General features: G+C 45.2%; 3 protein-coding genes across 3 annotated transcripts in view; 2 read left to right on the forward strand and 1 right to left on the reverse strand.

Annotated features, from left to right (window-relative positions):
• Nucleotides 1-4,181, forward strand: part of CCDC59 (coiled-coil domain containing 59) — a 31,793-nt gene extending 27,612 nt beyond the window's left edge. Inside the window, exon 4 of the mRNA XM_029597098.1 lies at nt 3,877-4,181. Within this exon, the coding sequence (XP_029452958.1) occupies nt 3,877-4,035 (159 nt within the window). The 3' untranslated portion in view covers nt 4,036-4,181. The remainder of the gene's footprint in view (nt 1-3,876) is intronic.
• METTL25 (methyltransferase like 25) overlaps nt 1-18,422 on the reverse strand; it is a 265,950-nt gene that overhangs the window by 225,642 nt on the left and 21,886 nt on the right. The gene's annotated exons all lie outside the window — the stretch shown is intronic.
• Nucleotides 9,078-18,422, forward strand: part of LOC115089116 — a 378,685-nt gene continuing 369,340 nt past the window's right edge. The window contains exon 1 of the mRNA XM_029597089.1: nt 9,078-9,312. The gene's annotated coding sequence lies outside the window, so the exon portion shown is untranslated. The remainder of the gene's footprint in view (nt 9,313-18,422) is intronic.

Genomic DNA, 18,422 nt, shown 5'->3' on the forward strand with positions numbered 1-18,422 from the left:
GAGGGAAGGTGCAGGGAGTGCCTCTTGCTTCTCACCCGCATGTGGTTCGTTTTTTGCGGGGCGTTAAGCACCTTCGCCCTCCGGTCCGGAGTCCGTGTCCTTCTTGGAGATTAAACCTGGTACTCAAAGCGCTTTGTTCGGCTCCTTTTGAACCATTGCGTCGGGTGACTTTGAAGGATCTGACCTTGAAGACTGTTTTTCTGGTGGCGGTTTCTTCCGCTAGACGGGTGTCCGAGCTTCAGGCCCTGTCGTGCAGGGAGCCCTTTTTGCAGATTTCCGAGGCGGGAGTCTCCCTGAGAATCGTTCCTTTTCTCCGAAGGTGGTGTCATCTTTTCATGTGAACCAGTCTGTGGAACTTCCTTCCTTTGCGGGGGTGGATTCTTCTTCTCCAGAGGCAAAGGAGTTGCAGAAGTTGGACGTGAAGAGGGCTCTGTTACGCTATTTAGAGGTAACGAACGGTTTTCGACTTTCGGACCACCTCTTCGTACTTTGGTGTGGGCCCAAAAAAGGGCAGAAGGCATCTAAGTCAACGATTGCCCGATGGTTGAAGGAGGCGATTTCTTCTGCTTACCTGGTTCAAGGTCGTCCCCTTCCTTCTGGCCTTAAGGCCCATTCTACTCGCTTGCAGTCGACCTCTTGGGCGGAGTGCCAGCAGGTGTCGCCACAGGAAATTTGTAGGGCGGCCACCTGGCAGTCTCCGCATACCTTTGCAAGACATTATCGGCTTGATGTCTGGGCTCCAGAGCCCGGTTCCTTTGGGGCCAGTGTGCTCCGAGCGGGACTCTCTCAGTCCCACCCTGGCTGAGATAGCTTTGGTACATCCCAGCTGTCCTGGACTGATCCGGGTACGTACAGGGAAAGGAAATTGGTTCTTACCTGCTAATTTTCGTTCCTGTAGTAGCACGGATCAGTCCAGACGACCCACCCAGGAAGACGATGGAGAGTCCGCTTGGCTGGTGGCTGATCATTCTCTATGCAAGTTTTAGTCTCTGCATTTCGTTATTTGTTACATACGGTTGAGTGTGTTCATATCCTCTGCTCTGCGAGGGAGGTGGTTTTATGGTTGATAGTTATGGTTTTTTGTATCTGTTTTTTCTGCTTGGGTACTGAATCATACTGGCAGACACTAGGTGGCACCTCAGGGGTATAGGACAGAGTCCGCAAAGTCTTCTTCTGTCTCCATCTGCTGGTGGGGAGGCAAAACCCAGCTGTCCTGGACTGATCCGTGGTACTACAGGAACGAAAATTAGCAGGTAAGAACCAATTTTCCTATCTTGCCTATCTTAGTGATAGGCTAATGCATTATTTTTCCATCCTTCAGACTATCCTAATAGATTCCAGTGGAAAATGGCTATGTTAAGAAGTTTTTCTCAATTGAAAGGGTACGCCTAGCTTGGATTATTTTCCAGCAGTGCATGGGTATACGATACAAAGGGCCAAACTATTTGCCAGTATTCTCTCAAAATCAGAGTAGTTTTGGAGTACAGGATTTTGTTTGCTTTATTGAAGTAAATATATTATAACATGTTGGTCAGGTGGGTTAGTGATAGCATTGTGTCCATCCTTGTAGAAGCTTGGGGTTCAAGTCACAAGTTGTTTCTGCTGAGGCAGTGGTTCCCGACCCTGTTCTGGAGGAACACCTAACTGGTCTGATTTTCAGGTGATCCCTAATGAAAATGCATGAAAAATTTGCATACACTAAGATTTCCAGGTTGTCTTGCTTATTCATTGTAGCTGTCCAGAAACCCATACTGGTGGTTTGTATGTGTCTCTCCAGGACTAGGTTGGGAAACAATGCTAAAGGTGCTTGGTGTACTGCAACTAGGATTATATCTGAAGCAGTAGCGTTACAGCCCTGTGTAGGAGGAGATGAAACTCTAGCGCCCAGGGGGACCTCTTTGGGGAAAGAGGGATAAAGGAGTTATGTCTTTAGCAGCAGACATGTAGATGCTTTTGTTTAAAGTTCTGAAGTGTAGCTAGTTAAGCAATTAAAAAGCTAATTAAAGTGGTAGTATTTTACAAAAACAAAACAAAGAACACCATGTCTTGGTTCATGAATTAATCATATATATTGCCAAAGAAAACGTAAACTTCTGATATACCAGCTCATTTATGCCATGCACATTTTAAAATGAGTTAGAGATGAATCATTTTTCAAATATTAAACTAGGAGATAAAATTGCAACAGACACCTGCTTACAGCAGGTGTTTTTTTTGAATTGGATGATATTTTAATAAAGGAGATTAATCTTCATGGCTAGGATGTGAATGTTTCACATATTGCAATAAACAAGGAAACACATTATAATTGGCATAGAGATCTTTTTGCTGCAAAAATTCCTGTTCTTTTCAGCAAAGGCAGCAGAAGTGTTTTGTCTCTTTCATTTTAGGCCCATTATCATGAAGAAATTCCTTTTGCTTTGTAGGTGATGGTTGAAAGAAGACCCGAAATCCTCTTGAGTCTGACTACTTTTTTATTGCTTTAAAGGCTCTCAACCTTAAAATCCAGGATAGGAGACTCCCAAATTTGGTTCTCAAGGGCCACAAACCAGTCTGCTTTTCAGGATTTTCTGCAACAAAAATGCATGAGCTTTGTTTGCATGCGCTGACTCTATTGTGTGCAATGCATTCATAATCATTGTGGAAATTCTGAAAACCAGACCGGGTTCATAGGTAATGCATTCCAACCAGTGGGAATTGCATTCTTTTAGATGTAGTCCTGACTATTTCAAATGCATTACCTGAGCCAGTGCAATTTGCAGCAGAATTCTTGGATCTTTCTGTGTGATGTGAAGACCTGGTTATTCTACCAGCTGTTTTTCCTTTGCTTTTGATTTTGGAATAATGTCATTTTGAAGCTATATTGTAATAGGACTATGGAAGAAGGAGAGAGTTGAGATGATTGATTGGGAACTGGTCATTCTCTAAATATTAGATTACTTTTGTTGATTGTGTATTTTATTTTATTTCAATGTGTTGCTTGCCATTTAGTGTTTGTAATGTACCTTGAGCACTATATAATGGGAAAGCATGCAGTAAGAACAAAGGGGCCGATGCAAAAAATCAGCATGGAAAAAGGGGCTCTTGGTGTTGAGCACCCACTTTCCTAATGCGTGCCCAGCACCTCTCCTGGACGCGAGATTGAATATTTAAATGAGGGGTCACACTGCCAAGGAGGCACTAGGGTCAAATGTGCAACGCTACGCCTCCTTGGCAGTGGGCGTTCAGGAGAGGTGGTTGTCAGCGGGTTAGGAAAACAGATGCTCGTTAATTGAGTGTCCCTTTTCCTAACCTGACGACGGCACATTTTTTTTTATTTAACCTTTTGGTTTCTCCGACTTAATATTGCCACAATATTAAGTCAGAGGAAGTTCAGAAAAGCTTTCCTATACACTTTTTTGGGCTGCTCAGAAACTAAAGCTTGCTCCGGGCAGGTGATAATTTCTGAGCGTAAAATTGGGCACACGTTTTTTGGGGGGATCTGGGGAGAATAGTTAATAGCCTCATCAACATGCATTTGCAAGTGATGAGCGCTATTAGTTTCACGGAGGGGAATGAACGTGTGTTTTGGATGCACTTAATCCCCTTATAGCATAAGGGGTTGTGGATGTGCTCGGCTGAGCGCACTGTATTGCATCAGCCCCCATACAGTTATTGTGATCAGCTCAGATTTGATGAATTAGGTAGGGAAAGTGCTAATTTTAAGCCATGTCATCAAATCCATCAATATCTTTTTCTTCAAGTTTAAATCTTTTTACTCTTCTGGCTTTTTGGTTTTTTTTTGTTTAATGTATGCCCAGCCTTTGAATTATTAAGATATTGAAGGCTTTTATTTCTAAGACCGTGTCAGTTTCTTTTTGTCATGCTTTGTTTCAGGAGGCAGCGAAGAGACAGCGAGAGAGAGAAGAAGCGCAAAAGTTGTACAAGCAAAAGAAAATGGAAACTTATAAAATATTAAGCAAGAAGACCAAAAAAGGACAGCCAAATTTAAACTTGCAAATGGAATATCTTCTCCAAAAAATACAACAAGCCTGATTCTAGTATCTAATCCTAGATTCTGTAGCCTTACCTTTTATGTCCTAATGGGCATTAGGTTACTGTATTTGCATCAGCATGGTGCGTTTTTGCTTTTTACCTGGAATTTCTCATAGGAGAGTTTAATAAAATAATACCTGAACGTCTGTCTGGTAGTTCCTTGGATATAGAAGTTTTACAAAATGTATAGAACAAACATTGAAAATGCCTGGTAATGAATTGTTCAGGGCAGACTTCATTAAACACGATGGGACAGACTGTGCATGGCTAGACGGGATGACACTCTGGAGATCCAAAGAAATAAGACCTGCACAGCTTAGCTGATTAACTCCGGTAGCATGGCAGAGCCAGCAGTGAGTTCTGAAAGGTGTTGGGAGAGAGTGAAGATTGAAAATAGGCTAGGAAGCAAAAACTATATATAGTAAAAGCTACAGTCTGTTTGGCTATTTCATTCATACCTTGGTTTTTCATTTCTCTTTCTAGATAAAATAGTCCACTTGAATGCTGGAAATAAGGGTTAATAAAAAAAAAAAAAATAGATAAGGGGATGTCTTTCTTGGATTAACCTGATACATGTCTTGACTAGTTTTGTAGAGTTTGTCCATCAGGTCAAAACACATTGAGCACTTCAGAGCAAAAGCCATTGTCTGGACGTATGTTTCACTTGTATGATCAGGCAATGTCCTCTCTTGCTTTAACCTATTAATTTGTTTTGAACTGAAGAAGGAACCATGATAGTTGTGAATCACATCACCTCAATTGTGTCATTTAATTAGACAGAATTTAAGTATCAGAATTATGGGACAGATTTCTGCGAACCAGAACAACTGTTACCATAACAGGGATGGTGTGGATTTATATTATGAGAATGAATGAGCTGTGCATTTCTGAGTGTGTGATCTTAGCGAGGTGTATGAGATGAGGGAGCGGGAGGTAATGGGGAAATTTTAGGGTGGTGGCGGCTCAGATGCCCTTGCCAATACGGCTGCCTGGGACAGATGACTCCGCATCCTGCCCCCCCCCCCCTCTCTCTCTCCTCTGCACAAGATTGACAGAGCCTCCTTCCTTCCAGTTTGACAGCACGATCCACATGTTTTGTAAACTACTGACTACTTCCTGAGCTCCTGAAGAGACGCCATCACTTCTTCCCTTGCCTCTACTGCCTCAGCCTGTAGTTCCTGACCACACTACCAAGGGGAAGAAAATATCAGTTACTATAACTCCCCCTTAGATGGCAAGTTACTTTTGTTCTGCCTTTTTTTAAACTTCCAATAACAAGCAGGTGGAGGAGAAAGGAGGGAAGCCTTGTTGAGGAGGAGTGGCAGAGGAGAGAAGAAGCATTGAGAGGGAAGGGGAAGAGAGGTAATTCTAGCGACCCCAGCTGGGAAGAAACCTGCTCCACTGGTTGTGTTCAAGCGAGGGAGAGAGTACAAGACTTTCACCTCGGGAGCTTCCCATCCAAATTTCTGTCTTCACCAGGCCTCAACTCACAGTACAAGATGCTTGGCTGCCATCTGCTGGCGGTAGAATACTGGCAGGCTGAGGTCCGCACCAGAGCCTATATAGAGTGAGGTCAGCAAGCCTATTCCTCTGTGTCTGGGTTGGGAAGTGGAAACCCTTGGGTCAGGATTCAAGGAAATTACCAGGTAAGAATTTCTCCTTTTATTTCTTCTGTAATAACATTGCTTAAGCTGTCTTCTTCAGCATAGTATAAAATACTGAAACCCTTGCTGCCAATTAACTGCAAAAGCAGAGTTGTTAACATTTAGACTTAGTGTGCATTAAAGTGTCGGTGTCGTCATTAGATGGTATGTTTAGATCTCTGGTAGAAATGTATCTAGCACACAGGTCAGAACTTAAGCTATGTTTGCCAAAGGCAGCTGGAAACTGCAGCAGCTTCTCACCATTACAGTGCCCAGCAAGCTAAGCTTCCCTTTGAGAGCCATGTATGGTTAATAACATTTTATTAGCGCAGGAGCACAGACGCCCATGGATTTGGAATTGACCACAAGGGTGGGTTGTAGAGAGATTACCGTGCAGTTCCAGAACAATCTCCTTCAACATATGATGGGAGGGAGGGGGCTTTCCATTGTATAACAGGATTACATTTTTATTACCTTCTTAAAAACAATTTGTTGCTTGTTTTAATGGAATTCAAATTTGTTAAACCAGCACTCATATTATTACTAGGCAATTTAAGATTTTAAAGAGGAGACAATTTTATTTCTTTGTAGGCTTATCCCCAACTCACAGGAGATTCATTCTGGAGCTCAGCTTTTTTCCAATGAATAGAATCCCACTCCTAGCCAGAAAATATTTTAATCAATTCCCAAAGTTTTTCTTTCCCCATTTGAAAATTATGGAAAATCCAGATTCTCCAGTCATACACAGACAGACCTGGGGAGGGAAAGGAGGAAGTTAAGGCATGGAAAAAGCAATCTGCGAAGAGTAAAACCACAACGGTAATGAGCTAGCCCTGCCAAAAAGATGGAAAAGAATGACTGCATCAATGTTTGAGATATGCATGAGGGGAAAGGTAGAGAAGTGGCCCTGAAGAGTAAGCAGGAGGAGATCTGTGGAGACTTGAGTGGATGAAGCAGAAAATGGATTAGGGGCTGAAGGGGGGAATAAAATACGGAGGTGTGGCTAGGGGCACCCTGCAATGATAAAATTATAATGTGGTGGGTTGAGCTGTGCCTATATTTCTCCTCTTCCCCAAGGCTGGCCCTGGCTTTGGGTGCAGAGTGGATAATTGTGTTGAGAGAAGATTGGAAGGATGTGGGTATGTATTAGGAAGAGAAGAGAAGGCCATGCAAACTTACAGGCCGATACAGTACAATGCGCTCCGGTGGAGCACACTGTTAACCTGCATTTGGTCCCGCGTTTTCGACCTGCTTGCTTTACCCCTTATTCAGTAAGGGGTAATAGTGCGTCAAAAACACGCGTCCAACCCCCCCTCCCCCGAAACTAATAGCACCCGCAACATGCAAATGCATGTTGATGGCCCTATTAGTCATTCCCGCGCAATGCAGTAAGTAAAATGTGCAGCCAAGCCGCACATTTTACTTTAAGAAATTAGCGCCTACCCAAAGGTAGGCATTAATTTCTGCTGGTGCCAGGAAAGTGCACAGAAAAGCAGTAAAAACTGCTTTTCTATGCACCCTCCAACTTAATATCTTGGCAATATTAAGTTGGAGGTCCCAAAAGTTAAAAATAATAATAATAAAAAAAAAACTCACGGGTTGAAAACCGGATGCTCAATTTTGCTGGCGTCCAGTTTCCGAACCCGTGGCTGTCAGAGTGCTCAAGAACCCATGCCGGCAAAATTGAGCGTCGGCTGTCAAACCCGCTGACAGCCGCTGCTCCTGTCCAAAAAGAGGCCATAGGGACGCGCTAGTGTTCCTAGCGTCTCTTTTTACCGCGGGCCCTAATTTAAATATTTTGTTTTACTGTATCGCGCGCACAGGACACTGCTCTCCTGCGAACTTTACTGTATCGGCCTGAGTGTTTGGAATATGGGTGTCAGTCCTGTTTGAAAACGAGTGGAAAATGGAAAACATGACAAAGTCTTCCAGAACTATTTGTAATTAGTTTGGCCATAACTGAATTTAGATAAGCTGTCTTTCTTCACTAAAGCATTGGGAGGATTTTAGTTTGCCCTTTCTTTTTAGAGAATATTACATTTACTAGCTATTTTAAATATATTTATGTAGGGATGCTGTTAACGTTTATAAGAGTACACTTACCTGCACTTGCAATATTTTCTCTTGACGCATTAATAGCAAATAACTGGGAGTATTAACTTATTCTCATTTGACAAAATAGCTAAACCAACCACTCTGAAAACTGATGTCTTGTATTAAGTAGCTAGATCACAAACTCATTGTTGATAAATGAGCAGTCTAATATGAAATATACATGAAAGATAATTGTGTGTGATAACTGGAAACTCCAAATTAAAATAAAAGTGAGAATATGTGCACACTTTTAATCCTCAAAAAGCCTGGTGCAAAGTGAAATCTTAATTAAAAAGAAAAAGTTGATTTAATATGAAGACTTAAAAAGCTTGAAAGGAAGTAAATACGGGCATCCCTAGTATAATGAATGTGTTTCTCTCTTATGAGTGTATCCTTTTTAATATGTCATCTATGCTTCTTGATTTATCTATGTAACAATTATTTGTAAGTGGCCATGAACTGCATTGTCATGTGCGGGTTATACATTTTGTAAATATATTTTTTCAAATAAATTACAACCAAGCTGTGATCCTTGTGCAAGCTAGGGGTAGTTAGGGAGTGATCTGGGTTTCAGCTGTGAGATCCTAAGTAAATATAAATAGTAGTGAGTTCTGTATAGGATCCGTTGTAAAGAAGACATTTGAATCTCCTGCCTTTTAACATAAGAGCTTTAGGTACACAAGATCAACCTGAAAAATCCGAGTGAACGCTCTTAACAAAATGTGATATTTTTTTTTTCTACTCCAAAGTTCTCTTAACATTTGAAAAGATAAAAACCATGCCTGCAATATACATTTGCAAAGGCCCAGGTCCGGTCGTGGTCTCACCTGGCATAACAGGATGTTTGCACAAAAATGTTGCTTGCCAGTTCTCAATTATTTACATTCTTATTCTATAACTGTGTCTCAGAATGCACCTTTGTCCAGCGTAAGAGAATTTCACATTCCTGCTTGCATAATTTAGTAAGTGAGGGGATGGGAGAATATCAGTTGAAAAAAGAGAAAAAGCATAAGGAGGCAGGCTTTTAAATGGATAATCATTTTAGTAATGACAAAGCCTTGAGGAATGAAGTGTCTATATAGGGCATGCTGGCTGGGTGTTACCCGGGTTATCCTCGTATATACTCTGTCTACAGTAACTGCAAACAACATTAATCACCTAATGTGCTCGTGAACCACAGGTCAGCTTAATGTATTTGTTTATACGGTTTACTGGAGCTCCTGCCCATAGCAACACGTAGTCATCTTAAAAAAAAACCCAAAAAAAAACAAAACCCAGCAGGCAGTCATTGAAGTACAACTGAAGTATTCTGCGGTAAAATATGGGAAGTGGTAGAAACCAAAGTGCAGCCTAATACGCTATGTAATATGCACGTCTGGGTTCAGCAGTCTGAAATGCATGGTTTTGCTTCTCGTCTGCCAAACAACCTCCCACTGGGTGGAGGTGTAGACTTGTTCATGACAGCAACAACGAGTAACTGAGCAAGATACGGTGAGAAAACTGAAATAATATTGGAAAATACTCTGGATTCCGGAATAAGGTATGATATTGATCTCCTGGGGTGTGCTAGAGGTGGAGGGGGGCAAGGCCAGGGTGTGTGAAAGATATCCTACAAGCTTTTTTTTTGTTTGTTTGTTATAATATGCAGAAAGGAAGATCAATCAACCGCCCAAAATCTCAGTAAGGTGATACCTTTTTTATATTGGACTAAGAACATCTCTTGACCATCTTTTTGGAGCTACATCCTCGTCGTCAGATCCAAACCTGAAGAAGGGAGGGTAGCTCTTAAAATTTGCTCAAAAAATGCACTAAGTTAGTCTATTGAAAAGGTGCCTCCTTGTATTTTTAGTTTTTGTTGACTGACCTTTACTTTCCATGCCTTTGAGTGGACTAACACAGCAACCGCATCATTGCTATTGTATGAAATGACTTCACGGAGAAAGCAAACAGTAAAGTTTCCAAACCTATTTATGTCCACGGTAGTCGTGTCGTAGTAGCAACAATACATGCCAGTGCTGTGCAGCAAGGAAAATGCACCATCCTTTAGGAGACAGCAAAATATGAAATCCTTAAAAATAATGAGGATTAGTGCTCTGATCCAGATCGATGCCAGCCAAGTACCCCAGACACACATTATTATAGAGTTCTGTTGCGTTTTATGGGTTAAACTACTAATCTGATCGTTGGTATCAGATGTTATGGTGATTGTCAATTCAGGTATAGCTTTTGTTTCTTTTTTTGTGCCCAGGTTAATTAGGTGTACACCTTTCCTATTTTTATTTTTTAAAAAATAAATAAATAAAAGCCCTTGAAAAGCTAGGCATAGCCAATTCAGTTAAACTGAGTCCACTGTTTGGTCATTCATGTCTGATGTCCATGGCTAGGTGATCTTGCTGCACAGATTTCACATCTATATATATAGGGATGTGCATTTGTTTTATTTCATTTTGGTAGTTTATACTTGTAAATTTTCTTCATGTGTAAAATGTGCTTGTGTGTAAGCACAACTTAGGCACTTAAAATTCAATTTTACTTCTGCAAAATGGAATTTATGTGCATAAACTACCAAAATGAATGAAATTAACTGAAAAAAAAAAAAACATGCCATGAAATAAAAGCCAAGCCAAATGAATGAATCAAGCCAAGCTTTCACTCAGGCCGATACAGTACAGTGCGCTCCGGCAGCGTGCACTGTTAACCTGCGTTTGGATGTGCGTTTTCGACATCCTAGCTTTACCCCTTATTCAGTAAGGGGTAATAGCGCGTTTGGATGCACGTTTTCGACTCGCTAGCTTTACCCCTTATTCAGTAAGAGGTAATAGCGTGTCGAAAATGCGCGTCCAACCCCCCCGAAACTAATAGCGCCCGCAACATGCAAATGCCAAGCCGCACATTTTACTTTCAGAAATTAGCGCCTACCCAAAGGTAGGCGTTAATTTCGGCCGGCACCGGGAAAGTGCACAGTACACCCTCCAACTTAATATAAGTGCACAGTACACCCTCCAACTTAATATAAGAAAATTATTCCTTACCTGCTAATTTTCGTTCCTGTAGTACTCAGGATCAGTCCAGACTGTGGGTTATGCTCCCATTCCAGCAGGTGGAGTCAGAATCAAAAGCTCGAGGGGAGGTCCTATATGACCTCACACCTTGTGCCTCAATCCTCAGTAACTAGACTTACAAAGCCAAAGAGAAGAGACGGAGGAATCAAGAATAACACTTATTCAACAAGAATGAACGAAGATTAAAAAACTGATAAAACAACTCCAACATGGAACTTGTAAACCAAACTGTGAAACAATGAGCCCTGGAGCCCCAGGGCTAGATTAGGAGAAGAAAAAAGAGTAGACTTAGAGAGCAGAGGCTTATCCCTAAATAAATCCCAATCACCAGGGAGGGTGTCTGGACTGATCCTGAGTACTACAGGAACGAAAATTAGCAGGTAAGGAATAATTTTCTTTTCCCTGTACGTACTAGGATCAGTCCAGACTGTGGGATGTACCAAAGCTTCCCTACTCCGGGTGGGCCGATAACAGCCCTGCTCTCAAAACACTACCGCCGAAGGATCCGAAACCCGGAGCACGAACATCCAGACGATAGTGTCGAGAGAATGTATGCAAGGACTTCCAGGTGGCCGCTCTGCAAATCTCTTGAGAGGACACGGACAAACTTTCTGCCCACGAAGCAGCTTGCACCCTAAGGGAGTGTGCCTTAACTCCTATAGGCGGAGGGCGCCCCTTTCCTATATATGCAGCAGCAATTGCCCCCTTGAGCCATCGGGCGATGGTTGTTTTAGAAGCCATGTGACCCCCTTCTGGGGCCCGACCATAGAACAAAAAGATGATCTGAAAGACGGAAGTCATTAGTGGATGCCAAATACTGCATTAGACATCTCTTTACATCCAGACTACGGAGCTGTCTGGAATCTGACGGTAAGAAGGAAGGGAGTTCTACCGACTGATTCAAGTGGAAAGAAGAAACCACCTTTGGGAGAAAAGAAGGTACCATCCGTATGGAAACTCCGTCATCCGAAAAACGGAGATAAGGTTCTCGGCAAGACAAAGCTTGAAGTTCCGAGATACGTCTCGCGGAACTTATGGCCACAAGAAAAGTAGTCTTTAAAGTGAGGTCTTTGATGGTGGCCCCCCGTAAAGGCTCAAATGGAGGACCTCCGAGAGCCTCGAGCACCAAGTTAAGACTCCAAGACGGACAGGGTGATCTGGAAGGAGGTTTCAGATGACGTACACCCCTGAGAAAACGGAGGATATCCGGGTGAGAGTACAGCGACGAGAGAGAACCAGACTGCAACAATGCTCCCAACGCCGATACCTGCACTCGAAGGGAGTTATAGGCAAGACCCATCTCAAGTCCGGTCTGGAGGAAAGCTAAAATCTGATTCACTGAGGCGCGACCCGGAAAAATGGAACGGGTCACACACCAATCCTCAAAAACCTTCCATATCCGCACGTAGGTAATGGAGGTGGAAGACTTTCTAGACCGCAATAAGGTGGAAATAACCGCTTCTGGATATCCTTGACGCCTCAGCTTGCGCCTCTCAAAAGCCAGGCCGCAAGACAGAAGCGATCTGCCCTCTCTAAAAATATGGGCCCCTGCTTTAGAAGTCGAGGAATGTGTCCGAGACGAATCGGTCCCTCGCAAGCTAGATGAAGAAGATCCGCGAACCACGGTCTCCTTGGCCACTCTGGAGCTACCAGAATTACCGGTCCTGGGTGATTCTCTATCCGACGGAGCACTCTCCCCACCAGGGGCCACGGGGGAAAAATATAAAGGAGGACCTGTTTGGGCCACGGAAGTACCAGGGCATCTACTCCCTCCGCACCGTGTTCCCGCCTGCGACTGAAGAAGCGCGGAGCCTTTGCGTTTTTGGCAGTGGCCATGAGGTCCACGTGAGGACGACCCCAACACCTCTCTATCAGAAACATCGCTTCCCTGGAGAGTTCCCACTCTCCTGGATCCAGACGTTGACGGCTGAGGAAATCCGCCTGTACGTTGTCTATACCTGCAATGTGAGAGGCCGCTAAGCGGATTAAGTGTCGCTCCGCCCACTGCATTAACTTTTCCGCTTCCCACGCGACCAGGCGACTCCTTGTGCCTCCCTGACGGTTGATGTACGATACTGCAGTTGCATTGTCCGAGAGGATCCTGACTGCTCGCCGACGAACCAGTGGAAGGAATCCCTGTAGAGCAAGACGTACTGCCCTTGTCTCCAACCGGTTGATGGACCACTGTTTCTGTTCCTTCGTCCAAATGCCTTGGATGGAACTCGATTGACATACCGCCCCCCAACCTGAGAGGCTGGCATCTGTAGTAACCATCAACCAGTCCGACGTTTCCAAAGAAACTCCTCGAGCCAAGGAGCGAGGATCCAGCCACCAATGGAGACTGAGTCTCGCCGCTGGGGGAATTGGCAGAATCGCACTGTAATCTCGAGATACTGGCTTCCACCGGTATAACAGCGCCTTCTGTAGAGGTCGGAGGTGCGCAAACGCCCAAGGTACAAGGTCTATCGTTGAGGCCATCGTTCCCAGAACCTGGAGGTAATCCCAGGCTGTTGGAACTTGGAGTGTCAAGAATCGAAAAACCTGCTCTCTCAATGATTGCGCCCGTTCTGGACGCAAGAACACCTTTCCTTCCCTTGTGTCGAAGTGAGCGCCCAGAAAGTCTATTGACTGAGAGGGTGTTAGGTGGCTCTTGTCGTAGTTGATTATCCAGCCCAGCGATTGAAGCAAGGACACTACTCGGTCCACAGCCTGGACCCCCTGGCTTTGGGACTTTGCCCGAATGAGCCAGTCGTCTAGATACGGATGCACCCGGATCCCTTCCCGGCGAAGTGCCGCTGCGACTACGACCATTACTTTCGTAAATACTCGAGGAGCCGTTGCTAGGCCAAAAGGCAGCGCTTTGAATTAGAAATGCTGTCCCAGTATCTTGAAACGCAGATACTTTTGGAAATCCGGATGGATCGGAATATGGAGGTACGCCTCCGTCAAGTCCAATGAGGCTAGAAATTCTCCCCGATGGACCGCAGCTAACACCGATCTGAGCGTTTCCATGCGGAAGCGTGGGACCCGAAGCGCTCTGTTGACGGTTTTGAGATCCAGAAAGGGTCGAAAAGTGCCCTCCTTCTTGGGTACTACGAAGTAGATGGAGTATTGACCTCGTCCCAACTCGGTGACGGATACTGGCCTTATTGCCCCTAGGGCCCGCAAGCGTTGTAGAGTCTGGCGTACGGCTTGCTGTTTGTGAAGCGAAACGCAAGGGGAGAAAAGAAATCTGTCTTTGGGGGCGCGGACAAAATCCAACGCGTAACCTTGTTTTAATATGTCCAAGACCCACTGGTCCGTGGTGACTCTGGACCACGCTTCGTAAAAGAGAGAGATCCGGCCCCCCACCCGCGGGATCAGCCCGTGGGCTAACTTGGCATCATTGTGCTGGCTTGGAGGCTGAGCGGGGAGCCGTAGTCTCTCTTCCCGGACGTCGCCCTCGAAAGGACCGATTCCATCCTTGTGAGCGGTAGGAGGGAGTCCTCGATATCGGTTGTTGTCTGTTCGTTCGAGAGCGCCTCTGGTTCCGGGAACGGTTTCTAGAGAAACTGAATGATCTAGCTGACCGGGGTCTATCCTCCGGAAGCTTATGTACCGCGTTCTCATTCAGAGATTTGATTATCTGGTCCAAATCTTCACCAAAAAGGAACTTGCCCTTAAAAGGCAATGAACCGAGACGTGTCTTGGAAGAGGAATCTGCTGACCAGTTGCGGAGCCATAGGAGACGGCGGGCCGAAACAGCCGCCACCATTGATCGAGAGAGAACCCTGAGAAGGTCATACAGTGCGTCCGCACCGTATGCCATCACGGACTCTAATCTATCTACCTGATGAGCCTCGGCGGCAGGAAGATCTTGAGAGGTGAGGAGTTGTTGTACCCAACGTAAGCCAGCCCTCTGCGCGAGGGCGGTACAAATGGCAGCCCGAACTCCGAGAGCCGAAACCTCAAAAATCCTCTTAAGGTAGACTTCCAATTTCCTATCCTGTAGGTCCTTTAAAGCCGTACCACCAGTAACCGGAATGGTGGTGCTCTTTGTAACCGCCGAGACCGCAGAATCAACTGCCGGTACCTTTAAAAGATCCAGAAAATCCATCGGGAGAGGATACAGTTTCTCCATGGCTCTGCTTACCCTGAGGGAGGCTTCTGGTGTATCCCACTCCCTGGAAATGAGTTGTAGAAAGCTGGGGTGCGTAGGAAACGCTTTTGCCAAGGGCCGAAGCCCCGCAAGGAGAGGGTCCCCTTTCTTTACCTTGGGATCCGAAGGCATTGGATCCGGGGGGGATCAATGTCCATTTCCTGGAGAATATATGGAATGAGGCTCTCTAACTCATCCGCTTGGAAGATGCGTAGCACCCTCGGATCGTCTCCCTCTACCTGCACTGAGAGAGAAAGATCATCACCAGCTGAATCTGGATTGACATCCCCCCCTGGGACTATTGGAGATCCCTGAGACGGACCCGAAAGAGATCTGAGTGGCATCTGCGCCGTAGCTATCGGTTGGTTTGAACCCTGTAAGGAAGGACCCCCTAGTGAGGGATCTATACGTGGAACTTTGGCAGGAGGCTCCGAGGGAGATAACAAAGACTGAGCGCTGGTTTGCAAAAAGGCGCGATGCATCAGGATGATGAATTCCGGGGAAAATCCTGGTAAACCCGGAGGAATTCCCCCAGGGAGTCCCCCAAGAGTAAGATGTTGTCCCTGGGCCCCTGTGGTCGTCAAAACAGGAGTCTGTAAAGGAATAGGATCCTTCTCTTCCTCACAGTCTGAGACTCCAGCCTCATCTTCCGAAAACAAAATGGCCGCCGTTCCCGCACTTAGCGGGAACGGGGCCTGCCGCTGCTTACAAGTGCTCTCCTCCGTTAAATTTCCTGTGCCATCTCCAGCCGGTGCGTCTACCATATCGGTATGAACGCAGTCAGAGCACAGTCCCTCAGTGGAGAGGCGGCTCCCCAAACGGCCACAAATCGAACAAACCGACGTTCGCGGCATGAGAAGGGAAAAACCCCTTCTCTCGGAGAGGCAGGAAACTAGGCGGCGCGGCAGTTGAAGAAAAAGAACCCCGGCGCTCTGAAAACCAACGGCCGAAAAACCCTCGACCCCCTCCTACCGACCGAGATAGCTGCCGGGGAAAGGACCTCCCAGAAGCCGGCGGCCCCGGGGAATGTTGCGTCACGGGGCCGCGGGTCGGTAAACAAAAACAAATTAGTTAGGAAGGGGGAGGTAGGGGTGTCTTGAAAGCTAGCAGTCAGAAAAACTGACTGAAAAACAACAAATGTCGTCGTCCTCCAGTGCCGAGAAAACTGGCAAGAGGGAAACCTGAAAGAAAAACTTTTTTTTTTTTTTTTTTAAACACTTACCAAAAACGACAGTGAGAAACGACTAGGGGAAAGGAACAGAGAGACAGTTAGTCAGCAAGTTCCTCTCTACCCAACAAACAATTATCCCACTAAGATTTAAAGAACTATTACATTTTTTTATTTTATTTTTTTTAAATTCTTGATTCCTCAAAAATACAGGAAATAAGGCCTAAAACCTAAAAACCTGTGATGGGGACTGGTCAGTCCCCTGCTCACACCTGCTGGAGTCAGAAGATACTGAGGATTGAGGCACAAGGTGTGAGGTCATATAGGACCTCCCCTCGAGCTTTTGATTCTGACTCCACCTGCTGGAATGGGAGCATAACCCACAGTCTGGACTGATCCTAGTACGTACAGGGAACATAGCGATATTAAGTCAGAGGTCCCAAAGTTAAAAATAATTTTAAATAATTAAAAAAAAAAATTTAAATCAGTCCATGGCTCGCGGGTTGAAAACCGGACGCTCAATTTTGCCAGCGTCTGGTTTCTGAACCGTGGCTGTCAGCGGGTTTGAGAACCAATGCCGGCAAAATTGAGCATCAGCTGTCAAACTCGCTGACAGCCGCCGCTTCTGTCAAAAAAAGAGGCACTAGGGCCGCGCTAGTGTTCCTAGCGCCTCTTTTTACTGCGAGCCCTAATTTGAATATTTTTTTTAATGAATCACGTGCACAGGAGAGTGGCTTGTGTGCGCGCTGGAAAATCATGGATTTGCAGTTATAAACATGGGCTGGGAGGGATCAGGGTGCAAACTAAATGGAGGATCCTGTATGCTCATGTACTCAAGAGAGTGGAGTACAAAGAAGGAAATTTAAAAAACTGACTCGAATGATGACTGGTGCCTTACAAGCCGTCATGCTCCATGGCTGACTACTAGGATGGCAATACGGATAAGGAATATGGTCCTGATAATGTGGCCTTGACACATCTCTGGTCAGCTTGCTGTGCTTACATGCACTAGTTTTTGTGCCTTTGATTTTTGTACAGGGCGGACCCTCAGGGTTGGATTCTGGCTGAATCCTGTGGCAATGTGTACAAGTGGAGGTGCCTGGAAGTGTCCAGTCACAGACCTGTAGACACTGGCTCAGGCGTGATGGTCATTCGCTGCTGACTCTGCAATGGCCCAGGTGCCAGAAATTCACTATTTTGTTTGCTTTTGCTTTTAAACCTAACCAAAAGAAAAATGAACAACATTTTGTTTGCTTTTCATTTTAAAAGGGCCAGCCCTGCTCTCATTATGAATCAGAAAAAAGAAGTCAGTCAACACCCTCTGCCACCCCCCCCCCTCCCCCTTCCCCTTCCTCTTCATCACCAACAGCCTATCATCGCATCCATGGCTGATACTGTCACCCAAAATGGCGCTAGCCACAGCCGGTGCTGTTTCAGATTTTGGCACTGGTGGGGCAGGAGAGAGAAGAGATTGCTAGTGCCCCCTTTTCAAGCACAGATGGGATAAGATGTGGGGGTCATTTGTGGGGTGACTTTGATCGGCTTTCCTGGGGCGAGTGGGGGTGGTGTATAGGGGAGACCAGGCTTCTATACGAGTTCTCATAGATCTGGGAGATGAAAGCTCTGGTCAGACTGAATGTACCCGTGCATTCCCTTCTGTCTTGGGATGAAATATTCACTTGTGGGAGGTTTGGCATCTCCTGCAATGGGCATAAAAGAGTAGATACACTGTTAGATACACTGGATGTGTTTCATCTTCAATTCTGGTATGCACACCATGGTAATTGTGGTATTGTCTTTTTTAAAGAGTAAAAAAAGGGCTCTGAAATGGGTCTATTTCATAGCTGTTTCCTGACACTCTTTTCCTCCCTATTTCGTTCCAATGGAACGGGTTAGATTAAAAAGAGAGACCATAGAACTGCACGGCTCCCATGATCTTCCCTGGGAGTTTTCCATGAGAGTTAAGGAAATAAAAATTAGTTTTGTTCCTCCCACAGGAAAAATAGGAGTTCCACAGCTACAAGAGGGAGTTTGTCCAGATGGTCCTGTTCTGCGCAGGAGCAAATGTATTTGGGTTTGAGATCACCAATAGGCAAACCCGAGTCCCATATCTAGATGGACAAGTAACCCTATGGGGGTGGGCACAGAGGCAGAAAAGAACCCAGTAGTCGGGGTTGCCAAACACCTCTAAATCTATGGGCTGCCTGTAACATAAACATAAAGAAATGGACCTGCCTGTAAGGTCCAAAAATGTGCTTACTCTGCTAGTAAATCTACCTGGG

Source organism: Rhinatrema bivittatum, chromosome 4 (assembly GCF_901001135.1).
Source record: "Rhinatrema bivittatum chromosome 4, aRhiBiv1.1, whole genome shotgun sequence".
NCBI classification, from domain to species: Eukaryota; Metazoa; Chordata; class Amphibia; order Gymnophiona; family Rhinatrematidae; genus Rhinatrema; species Rhinatrema bivittatum.